Raw genomic sequence first — 19,861 nt, 5'->3', positions numbered from 1 at the left:
TATTTATGAAATACACATCCTCTTAAGCACCTACAATCACATCGAAATATTTATAAGTAGGTAGGTACAGACGCAACGTACGCAGTGGAACAGCAGAGCAATATTATGAGGTCAAAATTACGCAGGACTTTCACAATTTAAAGGCTGATTAAATAAATTATTTGAGAAAAATTGTTGAAATAAAAAAAAACCCTACGCAAGCATTTAAACCATTATATGCCAAAAATGCCTTGAGCTGATACTCTTCAAACTGCTGGATCGATTTTATCAAACATAGCTAAGAACCAAGGAAACTCGCTTTCACGTAAAAAAAACCGCATCGAAATCTGTCCATCCGATCCGGGTTTGAGAGCTACGATGCCCTAGACATTGGCGTCAAATGTATCTCCCCTCTTTTTGCGTCGGGGGTAAACCTTTTCCACGCCGTGTCAAACACAAAAGCTGTCACTCAGACGCCACATCATTGAAGTGTCAAAACTGAAGTTCAACTTTATGTATATGCACGTAGGTCGATGTTGCTCTTTGGTCTGTGACCGATTAACTGGTCTTTGGCGTTGAACCTACGGTGCGGATATATCGGTCATTGGCGTCCAAAAGGACTAATAAGTAACTTGAAATAATTGTATTGTATGGAAACGTTTTTACTCACCTTCTTTTCGAAATAGGAACAAAAACACTAGATCGTATTTTTTTTAATAGTTTCTCACTAATAAACACAATATTTAAATGTGATTTATAATTAAAACTTGTATTTTCTGTCTTGTCTTATCCAATCGTTAATATTTTATTTATTTTTATTTTAGCACGCCGTGCTTAAATAGCCGACTGAAGCATAATAAGCAATTATTCATCGGACAGCCATTTTATTTACTTCTTTAAATTACTCATTATTTGTACAATTGATAGGGAAAGCTGTTTAATCGGCCTGAATAAATGTAACACGGTTAAGAATTTTCTGGACTAAATAGTGTAAATGAAATTGTTTTCAGACCTTGAAAGTATTTATTTATAGACAAGGAATGCAGATTTTCAATGATTCATATTATACAATTTTAACAGAATATGGGTATTGTTACTGATAGGCGTCAAAAGTTTACGAAATTTCCACATGAAAATATTTAAGATACTTCTCGTATGTAAGGGGATCGAAATTTTCCATTTACAAAATGAAAGTTTTCTTTTAGGACTAAAATTTTCCTGAAATTTATATATCTACTAGTTTCAGTTTAACCCATTACTGCCTCATGTATCAAATATGATACACACATATTGCGTATGATAAGTTTACCCGAATATGGGTATGTTGATACAAACTAACACATCACAGCTAGGTTATGTATAAATAAAAAAACCCGGTAAAGGCTTAAAAATCATTTTTATTCATAACTATCGTACATGGATCAATTAATAATTAATACATTAATTACGGGTAATATTTGACACAGCTTTCAAGCGATTTACCTTATAAATGCAATTTTACACAATTAAATACAATAACGTATAACTATCGAAACCACTGTCCGATGTTGCATTGAAAATGTTTTAGAAGCTTTTTCATAGTTATTATAAAAACCCTTACTGAGAAAACATCGTTAGAGTCAGACCGAGAAGTCTGCAGCGATTTTGATAGCCCACGCAGTGCAAGTGTCATTTTAAACGTCAAACTTCTATGAATTTATGACGTGTAAACAACACTTTCACTGCGTAGGCTATCAAAATCGCTGCAGACTTTTCTTGGTCTAACTCTATACCGCTGTCGCTACAAAATTGTAATACATCAATAAAATCACTTTTTAAATTAAATAATATCGTCCAAACTTAGGGCATATGCCGTGACATTTATACTTGAATGACAACTATCAAATTTCATGTATCATATACGATTTCAAATAATGTATATTCGTTTTAAGTGACTCCATAAGATGTATACTTTCATTATTAGAAGAAAAAATATTTTTAGTACACCAAATTTACATATCACAAAGATTAAAATGCCAATATCACAAAGTTAAGCCTAGTGTGACCTGCCACTTTCACAAGATTTCCGCCTTGATGCATATTTGATACATTCTTTGTAAGGCATGGAAAAAATAACAAAAAACAATCATTACATAAGTCAATATTAAATCACGTCACAAGAAACAGTACCTAAATGATAGCCCCTACTCGCCCACAAATCAAAACTTGCCAAGACAAATGCAATTTTGATGTGTCAAAATAAAGATCAACATACAATGGAATGGAAGGCCTTTTTATAGGCCTTTGGGCGGCTAGAGGATAATACTTGAAATATTCCTTCTTCTTGTAGATATTTACTAGTACGGGTTTTTATAAAGCATCATTATATAAGAATCAATAATATTTTACTGTGTGATCATTCCTCAGATTGGAGAGAACCATAAACCATAACATCTTATTTCTAAAATTAAGATATAAATAATATTATTTAGTAACCACATTTTACATGGATTAACCCCTCGAACGCCCGTGCCAAAAATTTGCTACTGAATTAATAAGTTTATTTATAACATTATTTCTACTGAATTAATAAGTTTATAAAAGATTATTTTAAGTTTTATTATACATGTAGTTTAGTTTTATTGTTTAGTTTGTCTTTTTATTAATAATCTTGAAATTGTAAATTCAAGTTCAAATTGTCTGTGACGTATACAACAAGACAAAACAATACAAGGCGTTCGAAGGGTTAATTTCGAATAATTCTTATATAATGAAACCATAAAAATAACTACAAACATGTAGAAACTTCCAAACTTATAATATATAACAGATTTCAATGCATACGCAAAGGATCCAAACAGCTTTTCAGAGATTCTTCAACCAAAAAAATCTACACACTGATTCTGCATAACATACATAATAAGCAACATGTCTAGCAAACCAAAAGTGACTTTATTGCGACCAACATTAACATGCTCCCTGCCATATACACATTTTTACATTCGTGTATCATATGTGACACATGTTTTAATATCCGACAGGCAATATGTTAAAAACCAGCGCGCTATAAAACTTTTGATCAGAACATACAGTTTGTGTAAAAATTAGTTATCTAAATGTTAAAGCATTATTAGAACTGAAGGAAAGGTTAAATAATTGGAATTAAAAAGAGATAGTTCATGTTATATGTTAAAAGGGCGCTCATTAGTGACAATAAGTAGATAGGGTTTACGTATTTCAATAACACTTTACAATTGATCACTTATGAGTGGTCTTCCTAGAATGTAGAACTGCACTGGCTTGAATTCAGCATAGAGCTTTGTCAAAAAGACACTAATGTTAATCATATAAATCATACTAATGACAAGAATATAGCCTTTTGCTTAGAGTCGGACCTAGCTAACTCTGCATGGCATTTGCAATGACAAAGTGTGGCTATGTCATCATTAACACTTTGACTACCGAGAACCCGCCTGGTGGGCGCTCGTGAACTTTGATCAGATGCCGGACAACCCGCTGGGCGGGTTGTTTTATACACAGCTATAGACGACCGAAAATATGACGTTTATAATGACATGCCCTCACTTTGTTCTATTTAAATCAGTGCAAAGTTAGCGTAGACGGACTAACGATGTAAGTTACTCCCACATTTCTGGGATACTAAAAAAATATGACAATATTACATTGTCTGATTTTTAAATATATATTGTCACGTAGATAACAGCCTTCTATTAACATATAACATGAAACTGATCTTAAAACTATTATTACTTGCAATATAATTAATCTTGCTACATGACTCGAGCCAGGTAAACTACATAACGAGTCACTAGAAAACACAAAATATTATAAAAGGCACAAACTTTAGTACCATGGTACGACTTTCCTGATTTTTTTCTTGATGTACAGTCGCCATCAGATGTATCGGAGCGGCCAAGGTGTTCATAAATATCTGAAACCTCTATTATTAAGACTTTAAAGTGCATGTTTAGATATTTTTGCGCACCTGTTCCGCTCCTATCTGATGTGTATTGTACAGATAAAAAATTATTGTTTTTCACCGTCACATAGTTTACCAAGCTTAAAAAACAAATTCTGTTACAACTGTTAGAAATTTACATGATAACTTACATAAATACAAACGATTTCTACAGTAAGAACGTATCTGTTGTTAACTTGTTGTACCGAAGTTTAGTAAGTTTTTCTAATCATTATTTATCTGTCCCATTTTTTATATTTATTATATTACATAAAACCACTGGGTACACTGGTGAGGGTGTGTAACGGAACTAGAACAACAATGATTAAAAACAAGTCATATTGTTATACATTTACAGTCAAATTTTGACTGTCATCATATTGGTAAATCTTACCCTGTTGCCTGGATGTACCATATATGATACACGTGATAAGTATCGATGTTGTATCATATATGATACATGTGTCTTTAATTTGTGTATATTTCCACAAGGCGTTCGACACAACAAGCTACAGACAGACAGACAAACAGTAATTTCTTCAATCAATAACCAACCATTTTTGGCATATAGGCACGGCCCGCGGCGCCATCTCTGTTATATAAAGGGAACAATTTCCAACTACTGGTATATGTGAATTTTACGACACATCTTGCCATTAGTTTTGGTGACAAAATGCAACGCCATCTAATTCAGCTGTAAAAACTACGCATAGAATATTTGTCACGACTTTGTGCTTCTATTATTTCTTTGCGTATGCGCTCATCGAACATTATTGTAAAACTTTTCAAGTTAATACGCACTCAAACGCCCTAACAATAGAGGCGTGTTCAGATATTTGTGAGCACCTTAGCCGCTCTGATATATCTGATGGCGACTGTAGTATTTTACAATAAATTCACATATATCAGTACAAATCTTGATAAAAACCTAACGCACACGACATGGAACAAGCCAATATCAACTCAGTGACTCGCTCTTAGAGACCATAATAGATTGTAGTAGAGTGTAACAAAACATTAGTCTAGGTGTAAGGCATTTTCTTACGTCATATGAATGAATAGTCAACATTCATGATCTTACCCTTTTTTTAACGTAACTTTGTAGATTTTTTTTCCATTTTTGCAGATAAGTATTTTTGTTTTACTAAGCGCTTTTACGATTTTTTTTAATAAATAGAAAAGCGACACCGTCATTTTTTAAAATGTAACCAACCATACCTCCCACGCTTAAAGGCAAGCTTACACAAGCGATACTCTAAGGCAACTTGAGAGAGATTCAAACGTTAAGGAACACCTTCATATATTGTAAAATATAGTTGGGACATCAGCTAGAACCCTCAGCTGCGCTTTGGATTCCAAAAAGTTGCCTTCGAGTGAAACATTGCCAAGCCATCTTCCATATTACCTACCGATAGAAACTTTAGACTAAAGCTTTTTAAATTCAGTACAAAACTGTATTTTAATATCTCTTCTTACAACAGATGAGATAGCATGCCTTGATGCTTAATGTCCTATAAAAAGGACATTAGGATGTCAAGGCTTTTTTGTTACAAATGTCTTTCTCAAACTGATGTAATCTCACTATTAGGAAACAAATTTAATTATTTTTATGAATATACAGCCTGACCAATAATATATGATCACGCGCCATGTTGCGAAATTTCATTGAAACTAAATTTTTCATACTAAACTGAACTGTCACCACGTACATGAGAATAACAGCGCCCTCTTGGCAATGATCATATATTTATGATTGGGCTTTATTTTAATTTGTGTCATTTTAAGTAGAAATACTACTGTATAAAATATTAACTGAAATAGATGTCATATACGAAAGAGCCAGCCCTGGGCACTAATTTTCGTATATGACATCTCTAAAATGTCGATTTTTTCTTACAAAATCTTAATTAATGAGACTACTATGTTTTTCAATCAGAATGAAACGCCTGACAGCATGCTATCTCACACCCACACAAAATTATAGTGGTTATTTTGTACGGAAGTTTCGTATCTATTATGTGATTTATGTAGAAAACTATTTTAATTACAACATATCTATATCTGACGTTACAAAATGACTTCGTAAATGAAGGATTACTCTAACACCGTTTACGATCAAACAGTTTTAAACATTAAAATGAAAAATACTTCAATTTTTTTTTATTTCAGTATTTAAAACTGGGTTGATTGGAAACGAGTGCAGAATTTTTGGAGGTGCGTTCAAAAACTATTCAATAAGTAGGGGTCGGACGTTTCGTGGCATTTTTAACATAGGGAGCAGTGACATTTCTTAAAAAAAAAACTTAATTGCTACAGTTTAATAGGAATTATAAATAATTTAAAAGTTGTTCGTTGAAACTATTTTTTTTTTAAGAAATCCTCTTGCCGCCCTCGAACCAAAACTTGCCAAGACAAATGCAACTGTAAGATGTGTCAAAATAAAGATACACCATAAAATTAAATAAGCGACCTTTTTATAGGCCTTTGGGCGTCTAAAGGTTGATAACCGCGATTAATGTCATTATTGAAAACAAGAAGTTAGTATTACCATTTTAAGTAAACAGTACTTCGAAAATAATTATGTCAGACGTATAACGTTTGCTTTTTTTCAACTCACTCAATATATTTTCTCTATCTGCACCAACTGAAGGTATCTCTGTTTGGCCCTATGGTTGACTGGTAGAGAATGCCATTTGGCATTAAGTCCGCCATTTGTACATTGTTGTATATATTTTGTGCAATAAAGTTTAAATAAAATAAATAAATATAACCTTTAAGTCCCATCTTTTTTTCATTTTTTAATTTAGAACCTTCTTTGACCTTCAGGATCTATTGAGGGTGCGCCATGTTGCGGAATTTCACTGGAACTAATTTTTTCATACTACACTGAATTGTCACCCTATACATGAGAATAACAGCGCCCTCTTGATAATTATCATATATTACTGGTCAGACTATAGTTCAACATTGGATTTGATTGTCCCTTTAAAAGGACATCGGGACTTAGGAGTACAAATTATTCATAAGAAACAAAAAACTCCATTGACCTGTTTTCAAAATGCAACGAAATGTCCGGCCCTTATTAATAAGTTAGAGTTAAATACCTACCAACGTACATAATTTTATACACCGCACTAGACATTGCCGATTCTAAGCCAATACTTTTAAGGGTTATATTGGATGACATTATTTTTAACACGTTATTTCAAAGTACTGTAAAAATAATTTTATTACTATTACACAATTCGAGTAACAAGTATGAAAAAAGGTGTAATATTTAATGTATTTGATCTGTTTTAGTGTAGATTCAATTTTATCAACATATGTGACGTCCCACGGGTAAAGGTACCTTATGGCCGTTGGCGCTTACGCTATTATTAACGCCGCTCCGCCGCCGCGCGCTATTATTATTGCGGCGCTATGCGACGTAAGCGCCAAGTGCCATAAGGTACCTTTTGCCGTGGAACGTCACATATTTCTTACCTTATATGGTTATGTCATAAAAAAACAACACAATTATGTATTAAATCATCAAACAATTGTTTAATTTTTGTGAAAAAACATAAAAAATTCGCTACTTATTTTTATGGAGTACAAATATTTTATTATGTCATCCAATGTCACCCGAAAACCATATCTATTCTAAATACAATTCTGTACAAATTTGTAGACGCGCGCTCCCCCTTGCCATACGAATCACTTTCAAATAAATTAAGATGTCTTTTTATTACATAATCAATAAAATACATCATTTAATATTTATCAATTACGAAACTGTATTTTATTTATACCTGATCTAAAGTATATTTTCCAAGTCACAGAGTCATTTTTGCAGTTTTGAATTTCGAACCTTTTATTCCCTTATTTCAAAATTAGATTTCAATTTGTTCTTTTAAAAGGAACTCAGGACTTAGGAGGATAGAACTCCCACAATATCAGTTTACAAATTTGTTCTTTATGAAGAACATATAGTTTTCGCTTGTTAGATATTATAAGTGTGCTTCAAGACAATATGATGTCATATATGAAGTCATTTTACACTGTCAATAATTTGTTTAGTTAGTTAGTTGATAAATATTAAATCTTGCACTTTTCAACACAAACATAGTCCTTAAAGTATTACATACATGAACAGAGTCGAACTATAAAAGTACTATTGATCTATCCATTCTATATCATGACAACAAAATTTGTTAGTGTTTTAATTTTTTATAGTCGCCATTTTTTTATCAAAGGTGTTCATAAATATCCGAACAAGACTCTTTTCTAGGACATAATCAAGTTTGTCTGTTATCTTTTTTAGTTAATATCGATGACTATTTTTGTGTTTGATCTCCATAAATTGAAATCATTTATATAAAAGTTAGTATAGTCCGCTAGTAGAGTGTGCGTTGAGATATTTTTGATCACTGTATCGCTTGTCATATTAATACATTTCATAGTTCAAGATTGGCTTGAAAGCGGAGGGCAAAAATGGTACGTATATTATAACCCCCTAAATCCTCAATTCATTTCTGCAGTTTTGAATTTGGAAAATTTGGAATCTTTATTTACCAGTTCAAAATTATGTCCTTTTAAAAGGACATTCGGATTTAGGAGGATATATGGCGACTTAAACGTGTGGTTTCCTAATATTATACAATACGCAATACTCCAAAGTATTAGTACAGTCGGCTATAGATCAATAGTAACGTAAATCAGTATCACATAAATGAATGACAAGGCTCGCCCTCTCGCCAGCGACCGAGTTAACGTGGTGGTTGATTGTTACGTTATTTTATTTTTTTAATATTAAAAAATAATGTTTTTACTATTTTTAGTATTTGTACAAAGAAAGTTTTCTATGCAGCCTGTTACTCTAAATAAATCATAATGACTTTTTTATGTTGATGTTTCATCATCTTCCTCGCGTTGTCCCGGCATTTTTGCCACGGCTCATGGGAGCCTGGGGTCCGCTTGGCAACTTATCCCAGTAATTGATGTGGGCACTAGTCTTTACGAAAGCGACTGCCATCTGACCTTCCAACCCAGAGGGTAAACTAGGCCCGTATTGGGATTAGTTCGGTTTCCTCACGATGTTTTCCTTCACCGAAAACATCCTCCTCCTTCCTTGTTTTCTTCTGTTTTATGTTGATGTTTATAAAGTTTAATCAAAATGTTACTATTAAAATCCAAAAACTATTAATTTATTACAATAAACAATGTTAAACAAACCCCCTGCGATCTGTGACATTTTAAATTAGAGTAGTTTCGTTCGTTCTATTTTAAAACAAATACAAATCCTATTTTATATTGCTTTTGATTTTATAATTGGAAGTGCTTTAGCTAAAATTTATGTTAAAAAATCGTCTTTGAAATAAATTACTTTATTTTCAATAAAGAATCAAAATTGTCTCGATAGACTGTGGGTCCTTTCGTCTAATTTATCTTGATAGGCCGTTCGAAGGATAAAAAACAAAGAAAATAGTAATTTAAACTTCGTAAAATATAACGTAACATAACAACCAACTCACCCGTCCTACCGAATGTCCTTCACAAAGGACATTCGGTAGGAATGTCCTTCACAAAGGACACTGGGCTGCTAACTTGCTACTCGTTGGTCTGCGTGGCGCGGGTGGTGGTGTGCGCGCGCCGCCGCCGCCGCTACGTGTCTCGGGGGGCTCCGCCCCGCAGCCCGCCCGCCTCGTCGCGGTGCTTGCTGATGTACACCTACAGACAATAGTTATTAGAGATGCAACGGATAGTTGTTTGGCCGGATACCGGATATCCGGCCTGGACACTGGCCGAATATCCGGTATCCGGCCGCCGGATATTCGGCCGGCGGAACTATACCTATATTTTGAGTTTTGCAGGTGCGCGTCGTGCAGGTTTCGACCTGTTTCGTAGTGAACGTTCGCGCGGACACATTTCTAGGATCGTAACGAGTTTTATCATGTCATTACGTAGTAAGTTCGTTTATAGTTACAAGTGCGCGCGCGTATTTTTGTGTAAACAAATAAGTGTATTGTGTGACATTGGTTACGTATTCATTTCTATCTACTGTGTCGTTAGCATTATGACCGTGCTTGTTTTTAAAATTTCATTTTTTACCCCAAAATGTGTTAATTTTAATATCCGGTATCCGGCCGGATAGTAGGGCACTATCCGGTATCAGGCCGGATACTAAAATAACGGCCGGATAGGCCGGATACCGGATAGTAACCGGATATCCGGTGCATCTCTAATAGTTATAGATGGTCAAACCAATCTGTCAGTAAATAGGAACAAAATAAGTTTTTGGCAAAAATTTCATTTTTGGTACAAGCTTTTATCGCCGACTGTACTTTTCTTAGGACAGACAACTAATACTCATCGAGACAATTCTAAAAACCCCAAACACAATTAGGTTGCGTTGTTTCATCACAGAGTTCCTATGGCCGCCTCCTGTCTCCATCATCAGATCAGTTCGACAGTACCATACCAATAATATTATTGTATTGTCATCAGAACTACATACAGCTGCCAATTTTCATGACGCTACGATCCTTGGAATAAGGTTAAATTAGCTACCTTAGATTTCATTACATAGTTACATACAGGTCGACCTAATAAAAGCTTGTTAAAAACTATACTCATCCTTTTCCTTTGGGTGCTAGTACTAGTGTAAGACAAAGATAGTATGATTCTCTCTGTCTATGTTTAAAATTAGACAGTCCTTTGACACACTATATTTGTTTTACAAGGGAGTAAAGTTGTTGTCTAACCGCTCGTGCCAATATTGATACCCGAGCGAGCGAAAGATTGGGCAGCTGACGTTCACAAGTCTTCATTATATATCTCTTAGGTCCACTTGCACCATCCCACAAACCCGGGTTTAAGCGATTAAACCGCTAACCAAGTGTCAAATTGTACTGGTAACCATGGTAACTCCAGGTTTAACCGGTTAACCCCGGGTTAGTGAAACGGTGCAAGTGGCCCTTAACCTTTTAACCGCCAGCATTTTTTGATCGAGCGTGCTCGTGTCGCCACCGACAGTAATTGTACAACGCAGAGTAAGGTTGGCATAGTTACGGGAGTTATAAATGTGCTGTAAAAACCAAATCTGATCTTTGTCTTATTTATCAGACTGTGGCGAAACGAGCTGGATATGTAATGTCCTATATATAAGACTCGGCGGTTAAAGGGTTAATCACTTTACGAGTTATCGCCGGGAAAGTTCTTGGTGAGATATGGTACAATATTGTCGCGATGGGACAAGTAATGCTTAATCCATCGCTATAGAGGTAGATGACTAAAAAGTTTGTTTTTATACTGGATAGGCTCCCATTCATTAAACCCGCCAACGCAGCGGCAGCTGGCGTGTACGACATACCTGTAGTAGCCGGCACTTGCTCACGGAGAGATGCTTCAGATGCGGCTGCATGCGCTCCTCGCCGAGCGCGAACGTGACCGCCACCATGTAAAGATGGCACAGCCAACGCAGCGGCAGCTGACGTGTACGACATACCTGTAGTAGCCGACACTTGCTCACGGAGAGATGCTTCAGATGCGGCTGCATGCGCTCCTCGCCGAGCGCGAACGTGACCGCCACCATGTAAAGATGGCACAGCCAACGCAGCGGCAGCTGACGTGTACGACATACCTGTAGTAGCCGACACTTGCTCACGGAGAGATGCTTCAGATGCGGCTGCATGCGCTCCTCGCCGAGCGCGAACGTGACCGCCACCATGTAAAGATGGCACAGCCAACGCAGCGGCAGCTGACGTGTACGACATACCTGTAGTAGCCGACACTTGCTCACGGAGAGATGCTTCAGATGCGGCTGCATGCGCTCCTCGCCGAGCGCGAACGTGACCGCCACCATGTAAAGATGGCACAGCCAACGCAGCGGCAGCTGACGTGTACTACATACCTGTAGTAGCCGACACTTGCTCACGGAGAGATGCTTCAGATGCGGCTGCATGCGCTCCTCGCCGAGCGCGAACGTGACCGCCACCATGTAAAGATGGCACAGCCAACGCAGCGGCAGCTGACGTGTACTACATACCTGTAGTAGCCGGCACTTGCTCACGGAGAGATGCTTCAGATGCGGCTGCATGCGCTCCTCGCCGAGCGCGAACGTGACCGCCACCATGTAAAGATGGCACAGCCAACGCAGCGGCAGCTGACGTGTACGACATACCTGTAGTAGCCGGCACTTGCTCACGGAGAGATGCTTCAGATGCGGCTGCATGCGCTCCTCGCCGAGCGCGAAAGTGAACGCTACCATGCAGAAGATGGCCGCTTTACGCACGGCAGAGTTCTGGTGGTCGGCCAACTGCAAACAATAGTTCATAAATATTTGAAGGGCATACGTTTTAGGGCGTTTTTTTTTAAGTTGTCCCCTACACTTTTTTTTTCAAATTTGGGATTTTTAATGTTATTTCTACTCAGAATCACGAGCTCTTTCTATCCTAATAGGAGAAAAAAAGTGTCCCAAAAGTTCTATACATTTTTCGATCTTTCCATTCCGCGACCGCCATACAAAGTCTATGAAAAATGGTGACGGAATGGAAATAAAAACCTTAGGACACTTTTTTTCTCCTATTAGGATAGAAAGAGCTCGTGATTCTGAGTAGAAATAACATAAAAAATCACAAATTTGAAAAAAAAAATTGTAGGGGACAACTTTAAAAAAAAACGCCCTTTAGCACCAAATTAAATTCGTAATATGGGTTCTAGCAAAGATAATAGAGTGTATAGAGAGTTACTGTCACGGTAAATTATGTAGGCCCAGTACATTTACTGCCATCTTTTGAAGAAAGATTAAAACTGTTAGATCGCCATTTGATTTTGACCCTTATTCTTTCACTGATGTGTGTTTGTTAAATATTGAAATAACGCCATCTACCCGACTGTAGACCAAAGGTTAGGTCGCCATCGCTCGAAAAGATTGCACCATACCTTTGGCCTACTGTCGGGTCAAAATTATCTGACACGATCTTATTTGTACCATAAGAGCGTGTCACATATTTTTGCGGCCTTCGAAGAGTAACATATTGCAGGTGACTGTACGTACAATACAATACAAATACTCTTTATTGCACACCACAATAAAATAAAATAAAACAGAAACACAAGCAGAGGTAAACAGGCGGTATTATCGCTAAAAAGCGATATCGTCCAGACTAGAGATGCACCGGATATCCGGTATCCGGCCTATCCGGCCGTTATTTTAGTATCCGGCCGGATACCGGATAGTGACCTACTATCCGGCCGGATACCGGATAGTATAATTAACACATTTTGGGGTAAAAAATGGAATCTATTAAACAGTCACGGTCTTAATGCTAACGACACAGTAGATAGAAATGAATACGTAACCAATGTCACACAATACACTTTTTTGTTTACGCAAAAATACGCGCGCGCACTTGTAACCATAAACGAACTTACTACGTAATGACATGATAAAACTCGTTACGATCCTAGAAATGTGTCCGCGCGAACGTTTACTACGAAACAGGTCGAAACTTGCACTACGCGCACCTGCAAAACTCAAAATATAGGTATAGTTCCGCCGGCCGAATATCCGGCGGCCGGATACCGGATATTCGGCCAGTGTCCAGGCCGGATATCCGGTATCCGGTATCCGGCCAAACAACTATCCGTTGCATCTCTAGTCCAGACAACCTTTGGGTACGTACTTGTGAGACTCCATCCATGAGTTGGCCTACGATATCGTCCGTGAGCTCATTGCTCCTAGCCTTGGCGACCTCTGCTGCCAACTTCAGCGCACACAGAGAGGTCGGGTACCCGCGGGTGCGGATTACAGGCTTCAGAAGGGCTAGCACCTGAAAGAAACATAATACAAAATACAAAATTATTTATTTGTCCAACATAGGCATAGAGAAAAAAATACATAGAGTGCTCACTCCATACATCAGTTTTAGTACCAAAAAGACTATTAGCATCTAGCATCGAGTAGCGGAACTATCAGTACTGCTGCTTGACAATAGATGTAGCACCGACCGGAAAGTCTTATGCTGTTGAGATAAGACTTTCCGGTCGGTGCTGCATCTATTGTCAAGTAGCAGTACTGATAGTTCCGCTACTCGATGCTAGATGTAGACACTGAAATTAATAGTCTGAACTGATGTATGGAGTGAGCACTCTATGTATTTTTTCTCTATGACATAGGTAATAGGGTGTTACAGTTCAGTCAGTTTCACTATGTGGCGCCTTACGGCATACAAATTTTGAGAGCATGCATGTCAAAATATAATGGGTATTTACATAATAGTAGTTTATGCAACAGTGATATAATAAGGGTTCTTAAAATTCAAGGGTCGAAGTTACAAAACGAGACGTAGTCGAGTTTTGTAAAAAAAGACCCGAGAATTTTAAGAACCAATTATGAGCTGTTGCATAAACTACTATTAAAGATACAAGTTCCGAAGCAGTTGCGAATAAAGCAGTTGTATTGTACTCATAAGATGACTGCTAGCAGTCATCTTATGAGCCTATAGACAAAGCATTCAAATGACATTGCTTTAGATATCACTGTCAGTCATTTAATTGACACATTTAAGTGCTGGAGTAGAAAAATTATTTACAAGTCCTTATCATCTAAAAAAATCTTTTATTGAGTAGTAACTCTTTCGAATCAGTAGCAGTTTCAAGGCTTTTTTAAACTGATTGAGCTCTAGTAATTGTATGTCTTGTGGTATTTTATTAAATATTCATATAAATATCCATGTTTAATACAAATATATTATATAATATATTTGTATTAAACATGATATTTATTATCATAAATATTTCTGATGATTTTCTAAATTCACAATACTAAACTATCATTTGTCAAAATATCACACGGGAGGCGAAGACAATTTTTAGGGTTCCGTACCCAAAGGGTAAAAACGGGACCCCATTACTAAGACTCCGCTGTCCGTCCGTCCGTCCGTCTGTCACCAGGCTGTATCTCACGAACCGTGATAGCTAGACAGTTGAAATTTTCACAGATGATATATTTCTGTTGCCGCTATAACAACAAATACTAAAAACAGAATAAAATAAAGATTTAAGTGGGGCTCCCATACAACAAACGTGATTTTTGACCGAAGTTAAGCAACGTCGGGCGGGGTCAGTACTTGGATGGGTGACCGTTTTTTTTGCTTGTTTTGCTCTATTTTTTGTTGATGGTGCGGAACCCTCCGTGCGCGAGTCCGACTCGCACTTGGCCGGTTTTTTTTACGTGTTTTGGTGGCTGCCATTCCTCAACCCACCAACGGAGTTAACCATACTAGTTATCGCCCGGGAGGCAATTGGTCATGGAAATCTGTTCCTGGCTCGCGGTCTAAGACTTTTTAACTTCTTTTTCTTTTGACGACTGGTCTGGCCTAGTAGATAGTGATCCTGGCCATAGAGATAAGATAAGATAAGATAAGATAGTTTATTCCATAACAATTTTACAATCATGTCGGAAATTTAACTTACAAGCTACTGAATTAAATTAAATTAATCACACTTTTATAAACAACATGCATTTAACTTAAGCTAGGTATACAAAATGATAATAATAAGCCTTTTATGTCAGTTCAGTCACGTTATGAATATTATACAATAACTTATAAATTACAAATAAAGTCATTAACCTGGTAGTAACATTTAGTAATTAAGAGGTCCCTTAGACAGCATTTAAACTTGTTTACATTATGTATTGATTTCAGATCGATGGGGAGGCAGTTATACAATTTTATTGCTTGATATCGCACACAATGGTGAACAACTTTCAATTTAGGCGCTATTAAGTTGTCCAAGTCCTTCCTGCGTGTGTTCATTCTAGAAATTCTTTCTTCCTCGGTCTCGTATCTGTCTAAGTGTTTAACCACACCAGTCAGCAAGACCAGAATGTAGAGACAGGGTACCGTAAGAATTTTGAGCCGGGCAAAGTGCTCCCTACACGACTGCCACCATGGGATTCGGACCATGATTCTGATGGCACGTTTTTGGGCAACAAATGCTTTATTTATATTATATTTGTAGCTTTGACCCCAAAACTTAATGCTGTATCGCAACCGAGACTCTACTAATGCGTAATACACAGACGTTAGTTGCTTTATAGTAACTTCGTCGCGTAAGCTCCTTAGTGCATAGCAAGCTGAGCTGATGCTATTTTCCAGCGACTTGAGTTCTTCTCTCCAGTTAAGATCACTATCTAGATGTATTCCAAGGAATTTAACGCAATCTTCAGTGGCAATGTCAGAACCTTCTAAGTTAACGTGTAAGGACTCTCTACTCCTAGACGTTGTTCTAAAAAGCATAACTTTTGTTTTATTCATATTCAATATTAGATTATTGCTATTGAACCATGTCTGAAACAATTTGAGCACTGCATTTACTTTATTGTTCAGTTCTTCTGTATTAGTTGAGGAAACTATCGCGTTTGTGTCGTCTGCAAAGACTACTACTCCAACATCGTCAAATTGTTTACAAATGCAATCAATTAAATCATTGACAAATATTACAAAAAGAATAGGTCCGAGAATAGAGCCCTGCGGCACCCCTTTATTAATTTTAGCAAATCTGGAACGGTATACTTTCTGACATCCATCTTCTATCGATTTCATCTCTACTAGCATTTTCCTGTTTAACAAGTATGACGTGAAGAGTTCTAATACCTTGCCCCTGACGCCACAGTAATTCAGCTTGTACAATAGAATTTCATGATCAACCGTATCGAATGCAGACGTCAGATCAAGAAACACACCAGCAACCTTGAATTTATTATTTAAGTTAATAACTACATCATCAATAAGCCTCTCAATTGCATCACTAGTGCCTACATTCTTTTGGTAGCCATATTGTCTTTCATTTATAACATTATTGCACTCCAAATGTTCTACAAGTCTAGATTTAATTAATTTCTCAAATATTTTTGATAATATTGGTAAGAGCGAAATTGGTCTATAGTTATGTGGATCACTTTTCAAGCCTTTTTTATAAACCGGTGCTACTTTGGCCACCTTTAACTGCTCAGGAAATACTCCTTCCTCGTAGCAATTATTAAAAAAGATTGACAATGGTACAGCCAATATGTCAATATTATCTTTGATTAAAGAGATTGGAAGATCGTCAATACCTGTCGATTTCTTCATCTCCATTTTCTTAACAATTGATGCTATTTCGACAGGAGTTACATATTCCCACGACATATCGTTTAATACAGGTGAAGAACATTCTTGTAGAATTTTTTGCGCCTTGCTTAAACCACCATTAGGGCTCAGACATTTGCTACTATTAAAGTAAGACGAAAAAAACTCCACAGTATCCTGTGTTTTATCTATAATTTTGTTTTCTGTCTTTATGATTAGTTTCTGCGTTGCTTTTAGAGTGTTCTTATTTCTATGTTTATTTACAACTTTCCAGATGGCTTTAGCAGAGTTTTTTGACTTGGATATAGCAGCTTGTACTGCCATTTTTTTTGCACATTTTACCACTTTCCTGTATAGTCTGACATAGTTATTTTTAAATTGAATGACTGTATCGTGATTGGTTGCTAAATTGGCATTCATTAAACAACGCTTTGTTTGGCTTGATATTTTTAGTCCCTTTGTAATCAGTTTTAATTTATTGTCCTTATTAACTTTAACTTTAGTTTGTTTTGATGGAAAACTTTTATTAAATATATCGTAGAATACCCTTAGAAAACTATTTATGCCTAAGCTTTCCCACTTAATACTTATAATATTTCTTCTAAAGGTTTCCTTATTTCTATCACTGAAAAGCCTGCGCTTAACTAATATGTACTCATCTTTTATGTAGGATTTATCAATATCAGGGAAAATTAGATTACAAAAAAGGCCTGCGTGTCCATCAGACAAACCGTTATTTTCAATCTGCAGTTCTTGTATAAAGTTCTCAGGGACATTGGTTAGAAAATTATCAAGGCATGATTGGGCATTACCACAGCTATAGGTGACTGAAGAGATTAAGGGTCTAAAGTTATAGCATTTTAACAAGGATATAAATTGAGATCTTTGTTCGTTGTCCTTTAACAAATCCACATTGAAATCCCCACATACAATACAGTATTTGTCAAAGAAATGTTCTAGCAGCAATGCTAGTTGTTCTAAGAATTTATCAAAATAGTTTTTATCATCATTTCGATAGACACAGCAAATGTTTAAATTAGATTTTTTGTCTCTAACACCACACACTTCAAAGTATATTATTTTGTATAATCTTTTGCAAATTGGCAGTTATAGAGAAATATAGTAAGACAAGAGTGCTCACTCCATACATCAGTTCAGACTATTAATTTCAGTGTCTACATCTAGCATCGAGTAGCGGAACTATCAGTACTGCTACTTGACAATAGATGTAGCACCGACCGGAAACTTAAGTATTTCAACAGCATAAGACTTTCCGGTCGGTGCTACATCTATTGTCAAGTAGCAGTACTGATAGTTCCGCTACTCGATGCTAGATGCTAATAGTCTTTTTGGTACTAAAACTGATGTATGGAGTGAGCAATCTATGTATTTTTTTCTCTATGCCCTGGCTGTGAAGCCGCGGTCCTGGGTTCGAATCCCGGTAAGGGCATTTATTTGTATGATGAGCACAGATATTTGTTCCCGAGTCTTGGGTGTTTCCTATGTATTTATTTATTTGTATATTATATTGTATCCTTGTCTGAGGGTACAACACACGCCATCTTGAGCTTACCGTGGGATTTAGTCAATCTGTGTAAGAATGTCTTATAATATTTTTTACCTGTGTCGCAGGTAGGGCCTGAGCCACGTGCGGGAGGCCGTGGTCGACGGCGCGCATGACCTCCTTGCTTAGGGCCCCGTAGGCGTTGATCAGCTTGAGCAGTATGAGGTCGAAGTAGTCGAGCCACTGCGGCCGGGTCTAGACAGATGACCTTGTTACCTGTGTCGCAGGTAGGGCCTGAGCCACGTGCGGGAGGCCGTGGTCGACGGCGCGCATGACCTCCTTGCTTAGGGCCCCGTAGGCGTTGATCAGCTTGAGCAGTATGAGGTCGAAGTAGTCGAGCCCCTGCGGCCGGGTCTAGACAGATGACCTTGTTACCTGTGTGGCAGGTAGGGTCTGAGCCACGTGCGGGAGGCCGTGGTCGACGGCGCGCATGACCTCCTTACTGAGGGCTCCGTAGGCGTTGATCAGCTTGAGGAGTATGAGGTCGAAGTAGTCGAGCCCCTGCGGCCGGGTCTAGACAGATGACCTTGTTACCTGTGTCGCAGGTAGGGCCTGAGCCACGTGCGGGAGGCCGTGGTCGACGGCGCGCATGACCTCCTTGCTTAGGGCCCCGTAGGCGTTGATCAGCTTGAGGAGTATGAGGTCGAAGTAGTCGAGCCCCTGCGGCCGGGTCTAGACAGATGACCTTGTTACCTGTGTCGCAGGTAGGGCCTGAGCCACGTGCGGGAGGCCGTGGTCCACGGCGCGCATGACCTCCTTGCTTAGGGCCCCGTAGGCGTTGATCAGCTTGAGCAGTATGAGGTCGAAGTAGTCGAGCCCCTGCGGCCGGGTCTAGACAGATGACCTTGTTACCTGTGTCGCAGGTAAGGCCTGAGCCACGTGCGGGAGGCCGTGGTCCACGGCGCGCATGACCTCCTTGCTTAGGGCCCCGTAGGCGTTGATCAGCTTGAGCAGTATGAGGTCGAAGTAGTCGAGCCACTGCGGCCGGGTCTAGACAGATGACCTTGTTACCTGTGTCGCAGGTAAGGCCTGAGCCACGTGCGGGAGGCCGTGGTCCACGGCGCGCATGACCTTGCTGAGGGCCCCGTAGGCGTTGATCAGCTTGAGCAGTATGAGGTCGAAGTAGTCGAGCCCCTGCGGCCGGGTCTAGACAGATGACCTTGTTACCTGTGTCGCAGGTAAGGCCTGAGCCACGTGCGGGAGGCCGTGGTCCACGGCGCGCATGACCTCCTTGCTTAGGGCCCC

At 38.1% G+C, this 19,861-nt stretch overlaps 1 protein-coding gene across 1 annotated transcript in view; it reads right to left on the bottom strand.

The window, feature by feature from the left end:
• Positions 1–11,458: 11,458 nt before the first annotated feature.
• The window catches only part of LOC134658989 (CLIP-associating protein), a 76,571-nt gene continuing 68,168 nt past the window's right edge, over positions 11,459–19,861 (bottom strand). The window contains exons 35-37 of the mRNA XM_063514596.1: positions 13,603–13,749; positions 11,575–12,233; positions 11,459–11,540 (exon numbers count right to left, since the gene is read on the bottom strand). Of these exons, the coding sequence (XP_063370666.1) occupies positions 11,459–11,540; positions 11,575–12,233; positions 13,603–13,749 (888 nt within the window). The remainder of the gene's footprint in view (positions 11,541–11,574; positions 12,234–13,602; positions 13,750–19,861) is intronic.

The sequence above is a fragment of the Cydia amplana genome, chromosome 24 (assembly GCF_948474715.1).
Source record: "Cydia amplana chromosome 24, ilCydAmpl1.1, whole genome shotgun sequence".
Classification (NCBI taxonomy): domain Eukaryota; kingdom Metazoa; phylum Arthropoda; class Insecta; order Lepidoptera; family Tortricidae; genus Cydia; species Cydia amplana.
Note: the sequence above shows the minus strand (reverse complement) of the source record. Positions and strands in the feature narration are given on the sequence as shown.